This window comes from Argentina anserina, chromosome 2, assembly GCF_933775445.1.
Source record: "Argentina anserina chromosome 2, drPotAnse1.1, whole genome shotgun sequence".
Lineage (NCBI taxonomy): Eukaryota > Viridiplantae > Streptophyta > Magnoliopsida > Rosales > Rosaceae > Argentina > Argentina anserina.
In genome coordinates, this window is record NC_065873.1 from 21,982,478 (window position 1) to 21,998,408 (window position 15,931).

The 15,931-nt window shown below is 36.7% G+C and overlaps 2 protein-coding genes and 1 non-coding gene across 3 annotated transcripts; 2 read left to right on the forward strand and 1 right to left on the reverse strand.

The window, feature by feature from the left end:
• Nucleotides 1-7,699: 7,699 nt before the first annotated feature.
• On the forward strand, nucleotides 7,700-9,359 carry LOC126782425 (60S ribosomal protein L18-2-like). The gene is made up of 4 exons (XM_050507666.1): nucleotides 7,700-7,760; nucleotides 7,843-7,932; nucleotides 8,011-8,322; nucleotides 9,030-9,359. The coding sequence occupies exons 1-4, from the start codon at nucleotides 7,758-7,760 to the stop codon at nucleotides 9,186-9,188; spliced, it is 564 nt and encodes a 187-aa protein (XP_050363623.1). The 5' UTR covers nucleotides 7,700-7,757; the 3' UTR covers nucleotides 9,189-9,359.
• On the forward strand, nucleotides 8,775-8,881 carry LOC126785527 (small nucleolar RNA snoR100). The gene has a single exon (XR_007671060.1). It is a non-coding gene; the product is annotated as a small nucleolar RNA snoR100 (small nucleolar RNA).
• A 426-nt stretch (nucleotides 9,360-9,785) lies between the features above and the next one.
• On the reverse strand, nucleotides 9,786-11,838 carry LOC126783176 (uncharacterized). Its single transcript, XM_050508592.1, has 3 exons — nucleotides 11,288-11,838; nucleotides 10,286-10,524; nucleotides 9,786-10,176 (listed from the first exon to the last, which is right to left on the reverse strand). The coding sequence occupies exons 1-3, from the start codon at nucleotides 11,750-11,752 to the stop codon at nucleotides 9,930-9,932; spliced, it is 951 nt and encodes a 316-aa protein (XP_050364549.1). The 5' UTR covers nucleotides 11,753-11,838; the 3' UTR covers nucleotides 9,786-9,929.
• Between the last annotated feature and the right edge of the window lie 4,093 nt (nucleotides 11,839-15,931).

Below are 15,931 nucleotides of genomic sequence, written 5' to 3' on the forward strand. Positions count from 1 at the left end.
TTTCTTCTTGTTTACTTTACAAAGTCCTTGGGTTATAATAAAAATAGACTTTGAAGAACTCTCTTTCACCCGAAGGCTCTCTCTCTCTCTCTCTCTCTCTCTCTCTCTCTCTCTCTCTCTCTCTCTCTCTCTCTCTCTCTCTCTCTCTCTCTCTCTCTCAAACTCGATTAGAGCCCTAAATATCTCTCCAACTTCACCCCAATTCCAACAAATATCTCCCGACAGTTGTGCCCGCCATGACCTCTGAGTCAAACTCCGAAGCCTCCGACCAGAAACCAAACTCGATCATTAAGTTATCAGAGGACCAATTCACCGCGATCGAGTTATCCGACGCCAATGGCCAGGAAAACAATGTCGTCTACGAAGCGTCGCGCACAACTACAGTGAGATCAAGAACGAAAACGATGCAGATGCGCTGACCAATTCGGCTCCCACTTTGTTAGGTTGCGGCGGATGAATTGAGCAATGACGTCGGGTGCGAGGGAGGATGAGGAGGTGGTGGTGTTATCACGGACGAATTCGGAGGTCAAATATTCTCCGGCAACCGGAATATTCACACTTCCTGGTAAGAATCTCACATGAATATTCCCAACGTTGTCGCCAATATGTATGTCCTTTTTCAATCGTCGATTCGGAGGCTGCATATCTCAATTTAATTTGATTGAGAATTTCAATTAATTTTCACGGGGAAATTGAACCTTTATTGTGACTGTGTTTAAGGTTTTAGGTGTTTTGTTCAGTTTCGAAGATTCATAGAGGTTTGATTGACGGTGAAATGAGAGCTGAAGGAAGACGATGATGAGGAAGGCGAAGGTAAATGGAAGTGATAGAGCGTTAATTAAAACGTCTATAATAAACCATGTAAAACATAATCGTTAGTATATAATAAGCATGGATCGTTCTTTACGGAGAATTGAAGGGAACTCTAAACTTTCAGTATTAACAAATAATGGGAATGAGGGTTTGAGATTGATTATTAATTACTAAAATAAAACCTAAATTACTATTTACATGATCGACTTCTCTTTAACAAACTTAAACCAAATTTACCATTACACCACATAATTACAAGTTCGAACCTATCATGCATTATAATTCGACACATTATATACTTTTTAGACACCAATACAATTAGAGCCTTAGGAGATCATGCAATATTTCAGTTAACATTTAGATTGACTTAGGGCCTAATATAAATGTGCATGCAATCGAATTCAATAACACTTAGAGTAGAAATCAAACAAGATTACATTTAAGCACCAAATCTTTATTGGAAACCTGTTTCATGTGTGGCGTCGCCCACCATGGTTTCACATGCAAATTTCCAGAATTTTAACCACTTTTAATCAACACAAACCGAACCTATTTAGGGCATGATTTGATTTGTGTCAATATGGTTGATGAATCTAGTACTCAAACATAATCTTAAGGACTGCATCCAAGCACTAAATTCATATGCACATATCTAAAAATTATCTAAAAGTATGAGAAAGATGATTAGAACACAACAATAGAAATACAAACTCATTAATTATAGGAAACCATCAATCCGACAAAGATTCAAAAATCCAATAAAACACTCTGAAATTTCGATTCTTAATACAAAACAATAATCTCACACAAACATCATACTACAATTTTCATAAACAAAGTATTGTAAAAAATCAAAAACGAACAAACCCGTGGAGATGAGTTACGAGTATCACACGTTGTAGGAACCTTGGAGGTGTGTCTTCAATGGTGATTTCGGTGAAGATGAAATTTTTATATGGGGGAGAATGGCTTGCTGTTTTGGTGAATGATGTTTAAGGTAGTATTTTGGTAGAGTTTTGGCTCTTGAATGCAAATGAGAAGTGATATTTTTATTTGTGAATGATGTGTTATTTATAGAAGAGTTTTGGCTCCTTGAATATTATAGTTTGGACTTTTTCTCCTCAATTTCTTTCACATATTTTTATCATTGGTGGGTGCAATCTCTTTTGATAAATTCCTTCTTTTTTTCTCATTTGTATGTGTCTCTCTCTTTCTCTTTTGCATTATCTCTTTTTATTTTCATCCTTTTTCTTTCTCTTTTTTTCTTTCACTTATTTTTGTCATTGGTGGGTGCAATCTCATTTACTAAATTCATTCTTTTTCTCATTTCTAGGTGTCTCATTCTTTCTTTATTTTCCTCATTTTCTTGACTTTTTCTCTATTTTTTTCTTCATTGTACAATCTGAAAAATAATAAAAGACAAGATGATTCATATAAAAAAATCAAGTAAGTTACTAGAATAGGAGAGTAAGATTAGGAAACTTACGGAATAAAAGTTTAAGTTCAAGTAAGATTTTCTCAAATTGTACGTTTTCTAGTCTAAAAAGGATTCCTAATGCAAATATGATTCTCCAAATATCGCTAATGCGACAAAAACGTAGAAAGATGAAGACTCATAATCCAACTAGGTTTCCTAGTCCTTCAAGGATTCCTACTCAAACTAGTACTCAAGACTAATTTTGCGTTTTTAACTCATGTAAGCACAAAAATGCATCCAATACCGCCCAAGAGTCTTACTACGACTCAATGACTCAATAGTACAACAATAAGGGCTAAAAAAAGTACAAATTGAGGTAAAAATATGTTAAGAACGTCGCACAAAGTGCTCATATCAGGAAGTAAGTATGAGGGTACAAATTGAGGTAAAAATATGTTAAGAACGTCGCACAAAGTGCTCATATCAGGAAGTAAGTATGAGGGTAGCCAAAAGCACCATTCTCAAGCACATGATGGTTGATCAGGTAGTCACTTCCTCAATTAACTTGCTCTATCTTAATATTGAATTCGGAATCTGTTTGAGTTCAGATGCAATCCTTGTTTGTGATGATGAATTTGGTTAAGTTTTAGTTGAAATTGTGTTGCATATTATAAGAGAGATTTTGATAATGAAGATTGTCAGGCATCCTAATATTGTGAGGTTGCATGAGGTAATCTTCTGATTTTTCATGATGTTTTGAAGCTAGTGGAGTGTAATCTTGTATCATCTTGTTTGGCATCATAGCTGATATGACTGTTTTCTGATTTGGCATCACAGAGATCTATATAAGTCCAACATTAATGAAAGTACAACTGTTCAATAGAAACATACCAGAGTGCTACAAAATATCCAAAGCCACGAAGAGTTCATATGCCATACCGTCTGAGAGTATTTTGTCTTAAAGACTAGAAGTAAAACTAATTTGTTGAGAAAACTTTAACAATGCAGTATGGAATAGAACTGCGCATGATGCTACAAGTTCGAGTCTAAGCCACATTCTTGTTTTAAGACGATTAAGATCACATTCTGATGCTTTGTTAAGTTGTGTTTTATAAACCTCAACCCCTTTCTGCTTTCTGATCACAATTTAATTTTCCAACTGTAATCAATGGCTTAAATGAATTGGACACATGCAAATACACAAAAACTAAGTAGGTGGACATGGACTTTCAGATGCACTGGACACATGCAGATACACAAAAACGAAATGTATGAGCCTGAGTTTGTTAATTTTATTTTCTGAACTAAAACTATGACTTTTTTTTTTTTTTGCTTATTAGTCAGAAAACGAAAAACATTTGATATAGTTGTTAATAATTTCAAGCAAAAGAAGCACATTAGACCTTTCGATTGTGGAAGTTGATTGGTTTTTGTTGTTGTTGCAACTGTAGGCACAGGTGGACAGATCAGTATGAAGCTCATCTCTGGGATAAGAGTACATGCAACCAGAATAAGAAGGGAGACATGTCTCTCTCTCTCTCTCTGCTATATAAGTTTAGTTTGTATGTTATTTTTGTGTCTGTCTCTAGATCTGTGAATTGATCTATAGTTGCTAATTGTGTTTAACTTGGGTAAGTTAGTGACTTCAGTTCTCTAAAGTACCTTAAGGAGCTTGCTATTATTGTGGATATATATGTCGATTAGCATATGTAATTTGCAGGGGCGTATGATGGTGAAGAGGCTGCAACCAGAGCTTATGATCTTTCTGCCTTTAAATATTGGGGCCCCAACACTCTGACTAATTCCCTAGTGAGATTATTGACCTTGATTTAATGGATTTGTTGCATTGTTTTTGATTCACATGAAAGCATATACATGTTCCAGCACTTCGGTTCATCTTACCTTTATCTCGAGGATAATATACTCGGAAAGATAATAAGTCAGTGTGTTTCTTAAATCATGGCCTCAGTTTCATTTTTTCTCAAGATTTGGAAATGCATCACATATTTGCATACTTGGGGTCAATTCTACAGACTTTTCAAAGTATTCTTATTGTAATTAAATTTATTAATTTTAGAATGTTTTCTTATCATTTTCTCAATTGCACTCGTTTTATACACTTCAGGTTACTGATTACACAAGACTTCGAATTCATCCTACAAGCTTACATTATTTGTAGTCTGTATTTTTTTTATAGTCTGAATTTTGTACACTCTTGAGGAGGTTTTCATTTACATTATTTCTCAACTCTGTTTAAAATACAGGCCAGTGCATGATGTGAAGTTACTGCGGACATCTGTCAAGGAATACAAATAGCAAAGCTACTAGAGATACAATCCATCACCTATGAGTTGAGGTCAAGGATTAAAATAGCAAAGCTTAGTAATGTAAGTCTTTTTAGTGTCATTGTACTATATGTACTAATAATGTCTTTAGTCTCAACTTACTAATGTATTTGGTTGAAATATAGGGCCAATATTAGTTTGTAAGATAAATTCACAACTCAACGGAAAACAGTAAGTTGTTTTTTAATTACAATTAAGTTTGTAATGACTTAGTATGCTTGTTGATTTGTGTGAAATTAAAGTTTTATATGCTTTGTTTGAGCCAACCCCAGAGCTTGATATGCTTGTTGCAGCTAAGGAAGCACAATGGCTCTATCATCTACATCAAGCTACTAAGGTAAAAATTGGGAAAGATGACTTAAAAAGAAGTTATTGATGATGTACCACTCGACCAGGTCGATCGTCGATGATAAAACTTACATATTAGGTTCATTAGTTTGGAATGTAGATTCATATAGATCGATTAGGACCAAATATTTAGATAAGTATCCTTACATTTAAATGGATTAGTTCATTGGAGTGGAATATAAGCTTTCAAGAAAGTTTCCTTTGTTCTCTTATTTTGTTTGGATTTCAAGCTATTAATTGGTCTTAATTTTTTTTTTTATAATCAGAATGACATTAATGACATGCATTGTACGCCGTATATGACAAATTTATGGCGTGCAAAACGTGCAATAAATAATCATTTACGGCGTGTATTGTGCGCCGCAATTGAAAATGACATTTTACGAGGCGGTATTTAACGGCGTGCTTTTGCGCATTGTAAACCAAATTCACGGCGTGCAATGACCATTTTTCTTGTAGTGTAAGGGTATTTGTCCATATCAATCATGTTAGCAACTGACTAGGTGAACATGGTTGATAAACCTACAATTCTTCTCAACCGCAGCTAAGAAAATAAAAAGTCGCTATGGCATGTCTCTTGTTCCTCCTCCTCCATTTTCCGTTCATCTCTACCATAAACCATAACAACATTTTCAATCTTTAATTGATTCTAATATCAACTCATATTCAAAACTTGCAAAGGTTTAGAATAAAAAAAAATATAAAAAGCTTTGTGTGTGAACAATTTGATAACATAGACAAAAATAGTGTCAGATGAAATTGAATAAAATATTTCTTCTCACTTGCATTAAATGATTCAATGCATTATTACTTCTTTAGGCTGTAGTCATACAACGCAAATGGTTATTTGGTTCAACGCATCATTACGTCATTACGTGCTATCGCATGTAATTTTCGTGGTGAAAAGAAATTACACTTTGGGTTATCAGCTAACAAAAATCTTTGTAACCCCACTAAAACTTTTTAATAGTCCGCGAACTAGTAATTCTGAAGTTCTTATGTCTCTGAAATACCACCTTTCACTGATTCACTCCTTCCAAAATCACGTCTCCGTCCAACATAAATTATTCAACCATACATATGTTTGATTGCATGTAAAATGATCTATAGTACGTATATGGTGCACTCTACTACATAATATGACTTTTTCATCAAATCATTACCAAGTGCATAGGGTGTCGGCTAACTCGGAAAAACAATCAATTAGTTTGGAGGAAAGAAAAATCTCAAAAACACAATTACATATAACTTTTGTCACCGTTAGATTTTGTCACCAACACATTGATAGTAGCACGTCAAGATCTAGTTGGAATAATGGAGAAATCAAAATTATAGTTATGAAATAAAACAAAACTAAGGAGCACCTTGCCATCTACTTTACTATATGATATATCTATAACATTAAGAAATTAATTACAAGTTGGCTAAAACGTGTATTCCGTTGGTACGATCTCAGGGTCGGGATAAAATAATTTGGGGAAAGACTAGACGTGGAAAGTATGAGGTCAAAAGTGGTTATTGGGTTGCTATGGATGAGGGGAAGGCGGTAGAATCACGATAATTTTGAGCATTGGAAGCATTTGTGGAAGCTGAAGATTCCTCCTAAGATGAGCCACTTGTTGTGGAAGTGTTCGATAGGTTTCATGCCTTGCATATGATTGTTATATCAGCGTTATATTGCTCATAGTCCAACATGCCCTCCATGTCAACTAACAGATGAAATGCCTTTGCATGCAACATGGTCATGCCCATATAGTGTTGTGGTGTTGGAGAGGGCGGGGTTTTATGGAAAGCTACATCCGGGTACGTTACACAATTTCATTGAGTTCTTTGAGCATGCTTTTAGTGTGTTAACGGTGGATGAAATGAAATTATTGGTGATTATTATGTGGTACAATAGGCATGAGAGAAATATGATGGTGCATGGTGCTCAACCTAGGCCACCTGAGGAGATATATACAGATTGTATCTCTGTTTGGGGAGGTTTGATTGCTACCCAAATTGGGTGACACCTAATGTTGGCTCGCAGAAAATGAATTGTGATGCCTCAGTAGTGAATTTGGGGATAGAGTTGGTCTTGGTGTAGTCTTGAGAGATAACTGGTGATTTAATTTGGTAGTGTGAGCATTTTATGGGACGGCTGAATCCTTGTGCAGCTGAACTCCAGGCCTTAATTCTTGGGCTTGAGATAATGATAGAGAAGGGTTGGATTCCGGGCTGTGTTGAGACTGATTGCTTAGAAGCTGCCAAGTTGGTGAATGAGGATACTGATTGTTTTGCATTTGCTCATGAAGGGGTGTTGGTGGAACTTGTTAAATCTTTGTTGTTATCTCTTGGATTGCAGGACATTTCTCATATTCCTAGAAGTGCTAATAGTGATGCGCATATGGTTGCAACTAGTGTAGCTCGTTTAGAGGGGCGTTTTATTTGGTTGGGGTTTAGGCCCGATTAGCTCATGGATGCCATCTATGCTGACAGACCCACAGCTAGTTTTCGTAGTAGGAAAGTGAGTGAGATTTCTCTTCCCACCGATATTTTCCATGTTCTGTAATTATTTTTTCTTTCTTTAAATAAAAGTAAAAAAAAAAAAAAAAACAAGTTGGCTACACTACCCGGCATTCTAAAATCTAAAGTTGACAAACTTCTATGCGACTGTGTAAACAGTACTTTTCAATTTTTTAAGATGGAAAGCCCAAAAACATTCACAAGCCCAAGACCCAGCCACCTCAGCCCTTGTTTATATATCCCTCACCCTCGCATCCTCTCTTCTTCATAAACCCTAGAAGAAGCCTTCTCTGCCGCATACCTCCTTTGCTCTTTTCTGAGAAGTCGCTATGGTACCTAATCTCTCCTCCGCCTCTTCCATTTTGCGTTTATCTCTCTCTAACCTCCTTCTCACCTCTTGTTTACTCATCGCAGGGTATCGATTTGGTCGCCGGCGGCAAGAGCAAGAACACCAAGCGCACGCAGCCTAGGTCTGAAGATATCTACCTCAAGCTCACTGTCAAGGTATGCTCCTTCTACAACACGACGTCGTTTGTGATCGTTTTCTGCTTGTTTACGACTCTGGATCTGTGTTGTCTGCAGCTCTATGATTTCATCCACAGGAGGACCAAGAGTCGCTTCAGTAAGGTGATTCGTCACAGGCTTTGCATGAGCAAGGTGAACAAGGCGCCGTTGTCGCTGTCCCGATTGATTCGGTATATGCAGGGCCATGAGGACAAGATTGCTGTACTCGTCGGAACTGTGACCGACGATGTTCGCGTCGCTGAAGTGCCTGCTCTTAAGGTCACTGCTCTCAGGTTCACCGAGAGGGCTAGGGCTCGCATTGAGAAGGCTGGTGGAGAGTGCTTGACATTTGACCAGCTCGCTCTCAGGGCTCCACTTGGACAGAACACGGTAATTTCACAAGATCGTGTTTAAATTTGATTTTGATCTAGTTTGTACTCAGTTGCCTTGTTGAAATTGGGTTGTGGTTGTTTGGGTTGTGTTTGTTGTTAATTTGTTTGCGCCTACTTGTTTAGCTAAGCATCTTAGTCATGATTGGTATCTGCTTTTGTATGATTGAATTGAAGGTGATTGTGGTCTGTATTTGGTAGTTGTTGTGTAATTGACTATTGGATTGGATTTAGTTTGATGTGGTGTCCTGGTTGTTGTGCTTTTGGACAATGTCTTGGACATTTTGAGTCCGTACATTGCCGATGACACTTGTTCTGTCAATCCTTTGTGTTTTGCAATTGACTGAACGTTCTGTATCTTTTCAAGTAGATGCATAGTTTAGATTTTTTCTTTCACTGTTTTATTTGGTTCACATCTTTCTGTGCACAATAAGCCGATGCTCTGGATGATTCAAAGGAAGGAAGCATGGTGATGTGCACAGAAATTGAATTAAAAGGGTCCGCATGTCTGCTCTCTCTGATAATTTACTGATTTGAGGGCCTGGTTACGACCTACATATGTGTCCAATCTGATGACCCATTTGAGCTGAAGATTGTCTATAGCTAATTTGTTTTTGGTTTCTTTTAAAATCAATGTTTGTATGTTGTTACTGTTTAAAATCTTTTAAGTTTGAGGCCTAGTTCAATTCAATTGTGTGCTGTCTGCAGATGCTCCTCAGAGGACCAAAGAATGCACGTGAAGCTGTCAAGCATTTTGGTCCAGCTCCTGGTGTTCCACACAGCCACACCAAGCCATATGTGCGATCAAAGGGCAGGAAGTTCGAGAAGGCCAGAGGAAAGAGAAACAGCTGTGGTTTCCGTGTTTAAGCGATGCAAATGGAATTGTCATATCTTCTGTTTTTGTTCATCACTTTTGTTTTTGCTGGAACTGATTTATTTTGTAGGACGCATCTATGTTCCAATCATCTGCCATGACTATCTAGTTTGCAAATGAAGGATATTTATAAGCTTGGATTTAATGTCTAGAATTTTGCTTGATGTGATCTTGTTGAAGATTATTTACATGCTGGTTTAATCCGTTTTGTTGCATTTCCGTAATTTCTTTACACATTGGTAGTGAGGATACCTGACTAAGCTGCCTGAAGCTGTTTTCTAATCTAACCCTAATGTTGTTCAAAGAATTTGGTGAAGAAAAATGCTTTAGCTTATGCAATCCTCTTTGGACGGCCTGGTAGAGTGGCAAGACGATTGGTGTTCGGGTCATTTGAATGTGGCCTCATTTGAATGTGGCCTGTTTTGAATTAGGGCATGGAGAAATGGAGAGACAAACTCTTGATTGTGTTCGGATTGTTTGGGGTCGTCTAGTTGTGGCCTGTTTTAAAATAGGTTTTGAGAGAAACAATTTCTTGCGAAGAGGGAATAGCCTTCCCGCGGTTTATGTCAGATCTCGACCAGCACTGCTTATTATGTCTAAGACAATGGAAAGATTGAAACAAATTTTGAGGTTTTTTTTTATTACACAACAAAACTTAAAAAGGGACTCTTTCACAAGTGCGAGACAAATTTAATACTGAAATATAATCTCGAAACCTATCGCGGGAATGAAATTCAGAATTTCTTGATGAAGTCATATATATGAGCACTGCATTCTTCTGCCTTCTCTTGGTTAATAAAGTGAGCTGCTCCTTCAACTATAACAACTTCTTGCAAAAATGGCACCTGGCTCTTAAAACCACCTTTATGAATATAATCTTTGATACCTGGAGTATTATAGGTGATGTCCAGATCGCCCACAATAAACTTAACTGGTACTTTGATTTGAACGCCAGTCCACGGTGCCGTTAGCTCCCAGGTTCTGCAACCAAAAACATATAAGTTCAGTGTTGATTAATGGTTTTTCTTCCAAAATTATAATTTTTGTACAAGTACTAAGAAGACGGAAAGCACAAAATGTAGTAACGTACAAGTTCAAAGCTCGGTAGTAGTTCAATCCACCAGTAAATCCTGTCTTGCTGAATTTGCTGGCAAAATAGTTAACATCTTCTTCTGAGAGCCAAGCGGGCATGGGTTCTTTAGGTTTCCAAGTCGTAAGTCCAAGTTCTTTAGATATTTTAGGAGGTTCCGGACTGCGACCAGTAAGAAACATTTTCATCACTGAGATAGTATCAACACCACCAAAATATGCTTCAGCCTCTCCAGGTTCCTGTGACACAACATTGACAATTTTATTTGTAGACATAATGCTCATACATTTTATCTGTAAACATTTCCAGTTCAGGCGAGTAAGATTATAAATGCATTTATCCCTGGCCAAAGTATTTCCAGCAAAATAGTCGATAAACAAGATTGTGTACCAAAGAATGAGTTTGAAGAACGAGGATAAGCATCCTACGTCGACAGGGAAGCAATAAGCTACTCCATAGCACACTTCGAATCGGAAATGTGTGACCAGAGCTCACATACATACACAATAAATTGGGCAGGTAGTGTCAGCTAATGGTCAAATTACTCAGGGTTCGGCTTTGAACAACAGAAATCTAACACTACAGGAGGTTGCTGTGCATACTAGATATAACATTAATGACACTGTACCTACCCAAATGAATGAACTCCCTTCACTCCAAAATCGCTAGGCATCTCATTACTATTTTAGATACTACATTTGGCAGAAACTGTTATAGCATGCATCATGTCCAATTTCATTATAGGGCAATGCTTAATTTTTTTTGAAATCGGGAATGCTTAATAAACTACTTGGATATTCAGATTCAGCTAACACTATCAATCAATTGCAGAGCTTTAAGAATCTTTCAGACCCTAATCAGATGAGCAAACAGAGAAGAAGCTCATATAACAGAATTTCTAAAAACAGAACAGCAGTTTTGAGTGAACAAACACACACTATTCCAATGACACTAGAATATCAGACCCAATTAGAAACCAAACAAAAAGATCAGAAAATTTACCTGAAACCTGCAAATGTAGTAATCATCCCCAAACAAGGCCCTCAACCCATCAACAGGCTTCCTCTTGGGGTTTCTGGGATTGAAAGCGACGCTCATGTTGACCAAGCACTTAACCCTATCCGGCCTAAAAAGACAGAACCACCAAGCAATCACAGCACCCCAGTCATGCGCCACCAGGAACACTTTCTCAATCCCCAGATGGTCAAGCAGCCCGATCAGGTCTCCGACTATGTGCATGGCCGTGTACAACGAAGCGTCCGGCGGCGCGTCGGTGTCACCGAAGCCGCGGAGATCCGGGGCTATGCAACGGTATCCCAAGGAGGACAGGGAGAGGAGCTGGTGGCGCCACGAGTACCAGAGCTCCGGGAAGCCGTGGAGGAAGAGGATTGGTGGGCCTGAACCGATTGAGGCTACGTGCATGTTGATGCCGTTTGTGGGTACCGTTGCGTGTTCGATCTTCTCCATGGTTGATGAACTCAGTTGAGATCTTTTGGTGTCTGTGTTCGTTTGGACCCGAGAGCTTTGTACTTACCTATATAATAGGAGAGGGAGGATTGGCTTTGGTTACTGCGTTGGCCTGTCTTTGTTTACTTCGTCTGAACATTTTGTGAGATGTCATTTTCACATTGATGATGGTTTTACTAAAATTTTAAAGGTTCAAATTTGAATGTCCTTATCTTCATAGTTCAGAGTGGCTTTGTATTCAGTCTCTTGTACATAAGCAGTCACTCTCTCAGGTAAAACCTTTCACGACTCACTTCATAAGTTAGAGCATTTGTAATGTGTATGCACCAACTGAGTTATGTTGTACGATATTGATTATATATAAGTTACATCAAGACCTATTTGATGTTGTAATTAGGTTTTAAAAGGTACTGATGTAAGTTGTATACTTGTATATACTCATTTCCTGAATACACGTTAAAGACTCTTGTTCTATTTTGTACTCGTTAAAGACTTTTTTTAGTGAAATAAAATGAGTGAGCGTCTAATCATACCTCCCAAAAATAATACTTAGATCTTCAAATTTTTCCAAGTTAGTGTACTTTGTCAACTGATGCAAAATTACTAATACGAACAAGTATAAGAATAAACAAAAAATTACAAATATTTCAACACCATACATATATTTTCTCAATTTTTTTCTTATAATAATTATTTCAAACGGCTTTCATCAAGTTAAACAATCATATTATCATTTTCAATAACTCACATACATCCTAGCATAAATATTGTTCTCACTTTGTAGACGTTTTTTTCCTCTAGTTTATTATGATCCACCCGTCTAAATACATTTCATTGTTATGAACTGTAGATAAATTTTATTTGCTAATTATATTGTGATTCTGTTCAAGCTTGAGAGAGTGATATAATTATAATATGTTTGAGTCAATTGAATAAATTTTTTATGTAAAAAATATATTTTTATTGATTTTATTGGACTATGGGTATTTTGAGAAAATTAGGGAGGTCTAAATAACATTTTAGTTGTTTGTTAAAGTGAATTGGAGGTCTAATTACCAAGGAGGTCGAAGTGTTGATTTTAGAGGTATGAATAGAAGCTCCTATAAAATTAAGTTACAAACTAAAACGAGTTGTTTCATTGACAAAGAATAATATATAAGAGCATTTTGTGCAAAATGAGTATCTAACTTAACTAGTTTCCTACTCCAACTTGGTGTCCATTATTTGCTAGTGTGTGAAATTAGACTCATACCAAATAATGGCAAATTGAATTGTTTTGCCATAATTGAATATATTATGAACCAAACAACTAGCCTCGAGGAAAACACATAATTGTGAGTAATTACGTTGCTAACAACAATTTTCCTTTCTGACTTTAGTGTTCCAACTAGAAGAAGCGTTTCTAAACCGTCCATCTCTTCAATTGTTATTGTTTAGCGGATTTGAATTCAACATATAAAAGCTATAGAAAGTCTTAACGGATTTGTATTCAACATAGGCAAGTTTAGGCAACTCTTTCCAATTCTCAAGAGCACAAAACCTGGGTCTGTTTCCTCTAAATTCCAAAAGCAATATGCCAAACATGGCATCAAAATTTCCAAATTACATTTCCAGCAAGAAACATAACACCGCCGATTGCCAATCCTTGTCTCAAAGAAAAGGAGCAGATCGATCAGATTAAGAGGGCAGCCACCCACCAAGTACACTGGAGGGCCTGACACCAATTTAAACTCTACATCGATCGATATGGGTGGTGTTAGTTGATCGAGACCCGAACTAAGTGAAAGCATTGAATACTTGCCGATGACGAACATTTACAATTCTGGGGAGCAGGATATAATAGGTTTGGTGAAAGTCGTGAAACTTACCATACCCTAATCAATGGGGTTTCATAAGCTGACCAACTGAAATTCAATGCCTGCACAAGATTTCTCTGAAATCGACAGTTTACAGTTACAAGTTTAGATCACGAGTTACTTATGCATGTTTTACGATCAGACCAACATAGGTCCTTTGAAGTTTGAATCTACTTATAAGTGTTGATCACACATTCACACACAAAGTTTGAATGACACTGAGGACTTAATAGCGCTATTGTCATATACTTATCACACATCCCATATTAGCGTCATCATTTGTTTTACTTCATAAGTCTATGTCTTTTAGATTTACTTATAAAAGTTAATGATGTCAAAATTTCCATGACGCTAATAACTTAACCGTTTTACTAGAGCATTGTCATTTACGGTTGGGGTTTAGGCCAAAAAAAAAACACATACTCTACGTACTTCTTTTGAATCTACTAGTAAAGAGTCGATTACATAAATTTTTCAATGACGCCAATAACTAATTATTATTTTACCGCTATCGTCATTTATCTATCTCAAGCTATATATGTCTGCATAGTTAAACAAGTAGCAGAATCAGTGACTGAACTGCAGTAATGTGGCAGGAAATAGTAGAGATCGATGACCTTTTTCTCATATTTTTACTACTTTATCTGGTGATACACTGTTCATTGGCTTGGCCTTTAAAGAGTGTCGGCTGGACTCCGCTCATATATTTATTTTACTTATTTACTCGATGTTACTGTATATAATTTTTTTGTTTTCTTATATTCTTCTATTTTGATTACTCTCTCACACATAAAATCTCGCTTTTTTCGATATTTTATCCACTTAAACCAATTTTTAAAACTTAAATTTACTTACAATTAGATCTTAAATTTGGTGTTGCACTGTTCATCGGCTCATAAATAGTGTCGGTTAGGCTCATGCTCTATTTTTGTTTTACTTATTTACTCCACTGTTATTGAGTAGAAATATTTTTTGCTTCATTCTCTCCTCTTATTCTTATTCGATTGTTCTATCTCTATATCTCATTTTCTTTGTTATTCTTGCTAATTAAATCAGTTTTAAAAAACTCTAATCCTCTTACAATCATGTCCTAACCCAGCTCGGCTCATGTCTTTTTTTTACTTATTTACTCGACTGTCACTGGGTATAATTTTTTTATCTCATTCTCTCATCTTCTTCTCCTTCGATTGGTCTCTCTCTTTATCTCGCTTTCTTCGTTATTTTTTCTACTTAAACCAGTTTTGAAAACTCTAATTCGCTTACAATCATGCCATAAAATTGGTGATGCACTGTTCAACGACTTATGAACATTGTCGGTTTGGCTCATGTCCTATTTTTTCGCTTATTTACTCGACTGCTACTGAGTATAAATTTTTTTTTGCCTCATTCTCTCATCTTCTTTTCATTCGATTGCTCTCTCTCATCTTCTTTTCATTCGATTGCTCTCTCTCTCATCTTCTTTTCATTCGATTGCTCTCTCTCTCTCTCTCATCCACTTACAATCAGACCCTAAATTAATATACTACTGTGTAAAAAATAGCACAACCCGCGGCAGCGTGCGAGTATCGTAACCTAGTATATCACTACTTGCTGACAATGGTGACTGCTGTCATTACGTTGGGCAATTTCAGTTCCGATTTTCGCTCAGTCTGAGCAGAAGTTGGTTATATAGTAAATGTCCTTCTGCTCGTACCGTTCCTTTTTATGTGAGTTAATGCAAGGCAATGCGATTTTAATCGTAGATATAAACAAGCACATCAAAGGTGCGTGTGTTAATAGTTTAAGCGTCTGTGTCAAACTAAAGATGCACTAACCTAATAAGTACCCCCAGACCATCCATTCCAGATTATCCAGGATAGTTAGAATCAAGCGGTTTTGCAGTTGTTTTCTGACTTTCTCCACCCTAGACTTAGAATTCTTAACACATCAGTGATATATATCACACTAATATGTAAGTACAGGACTCTAATCTCACACCAATGACAGACATATATAATAGTTTTTTTTTTTTTTTTGGAAATAGACATATATAATAGTTATACTAGCTACTATCTGTATGTGCCATTTGTGATACTACCCACAGTTTGAAGTACACAACATGGGTTACAAAACCGAGTGCTACGGCAGCTTATATCTTTGGGTAGGGACGGGGATGTGGGAGTCCTTATTTACCTATATGCTCTTGTTGCCATCAAACCTCAATCCACCTATTTGAATTGTCTGATTATATATATATATATATATATATATATCCTTAATTAGTTACATTCTAGATTAGACAGAATATATAGGACTTGAGTAGTACGGACACGGACACGATTCG

What these genes read in the sequence shown, in the direction of transcription:
- LOC126782425 (XM_050507666.1), top strand. An exon ending in ACCTCAAGCTCACTGTCAAG is followed by an intron (nt 7,933 to 8,010) that starts GTATGCTCCTTC and finishes TGTTGTCTGCAG; the next exon opens with CTCTATGATTTCATCCACAG. An exon ending in CTCCACTTGGACAGAACACG is followed by an intron (nt 8,323 to 9,029) that starts GTAATTTCACAA and finishes TGCTGTCTGCAG; the next exon opens with ATGCTCCTCAGAGGACCAAA.
- LOC126783176 (XM_050508592.1), bottom strand. Translation starts at nt 11,752, where the DNA reads ATGGAGAAGATCGAACACGCAACGGTACCCACAAACGGCATCAACATG. An exon ending in ACTACATTTGCAGGTTTCAG is followed by an intron (nt 10,525 to 11,287) that starts GTAAATTTTCTG and finishes GTTGTGTCACAG; the next exon opens with GAACCTGGAGAGGCTGAAGC. An exon ending in TACTACCGAGCTTTGAACTT is followed by an intron (nt 10,177 to 10,285) that starts GTACGTTACTAC and finishes TTTTGGTTGCAG; the next exon opens with AACCTGGGAGCTAACGGCAC.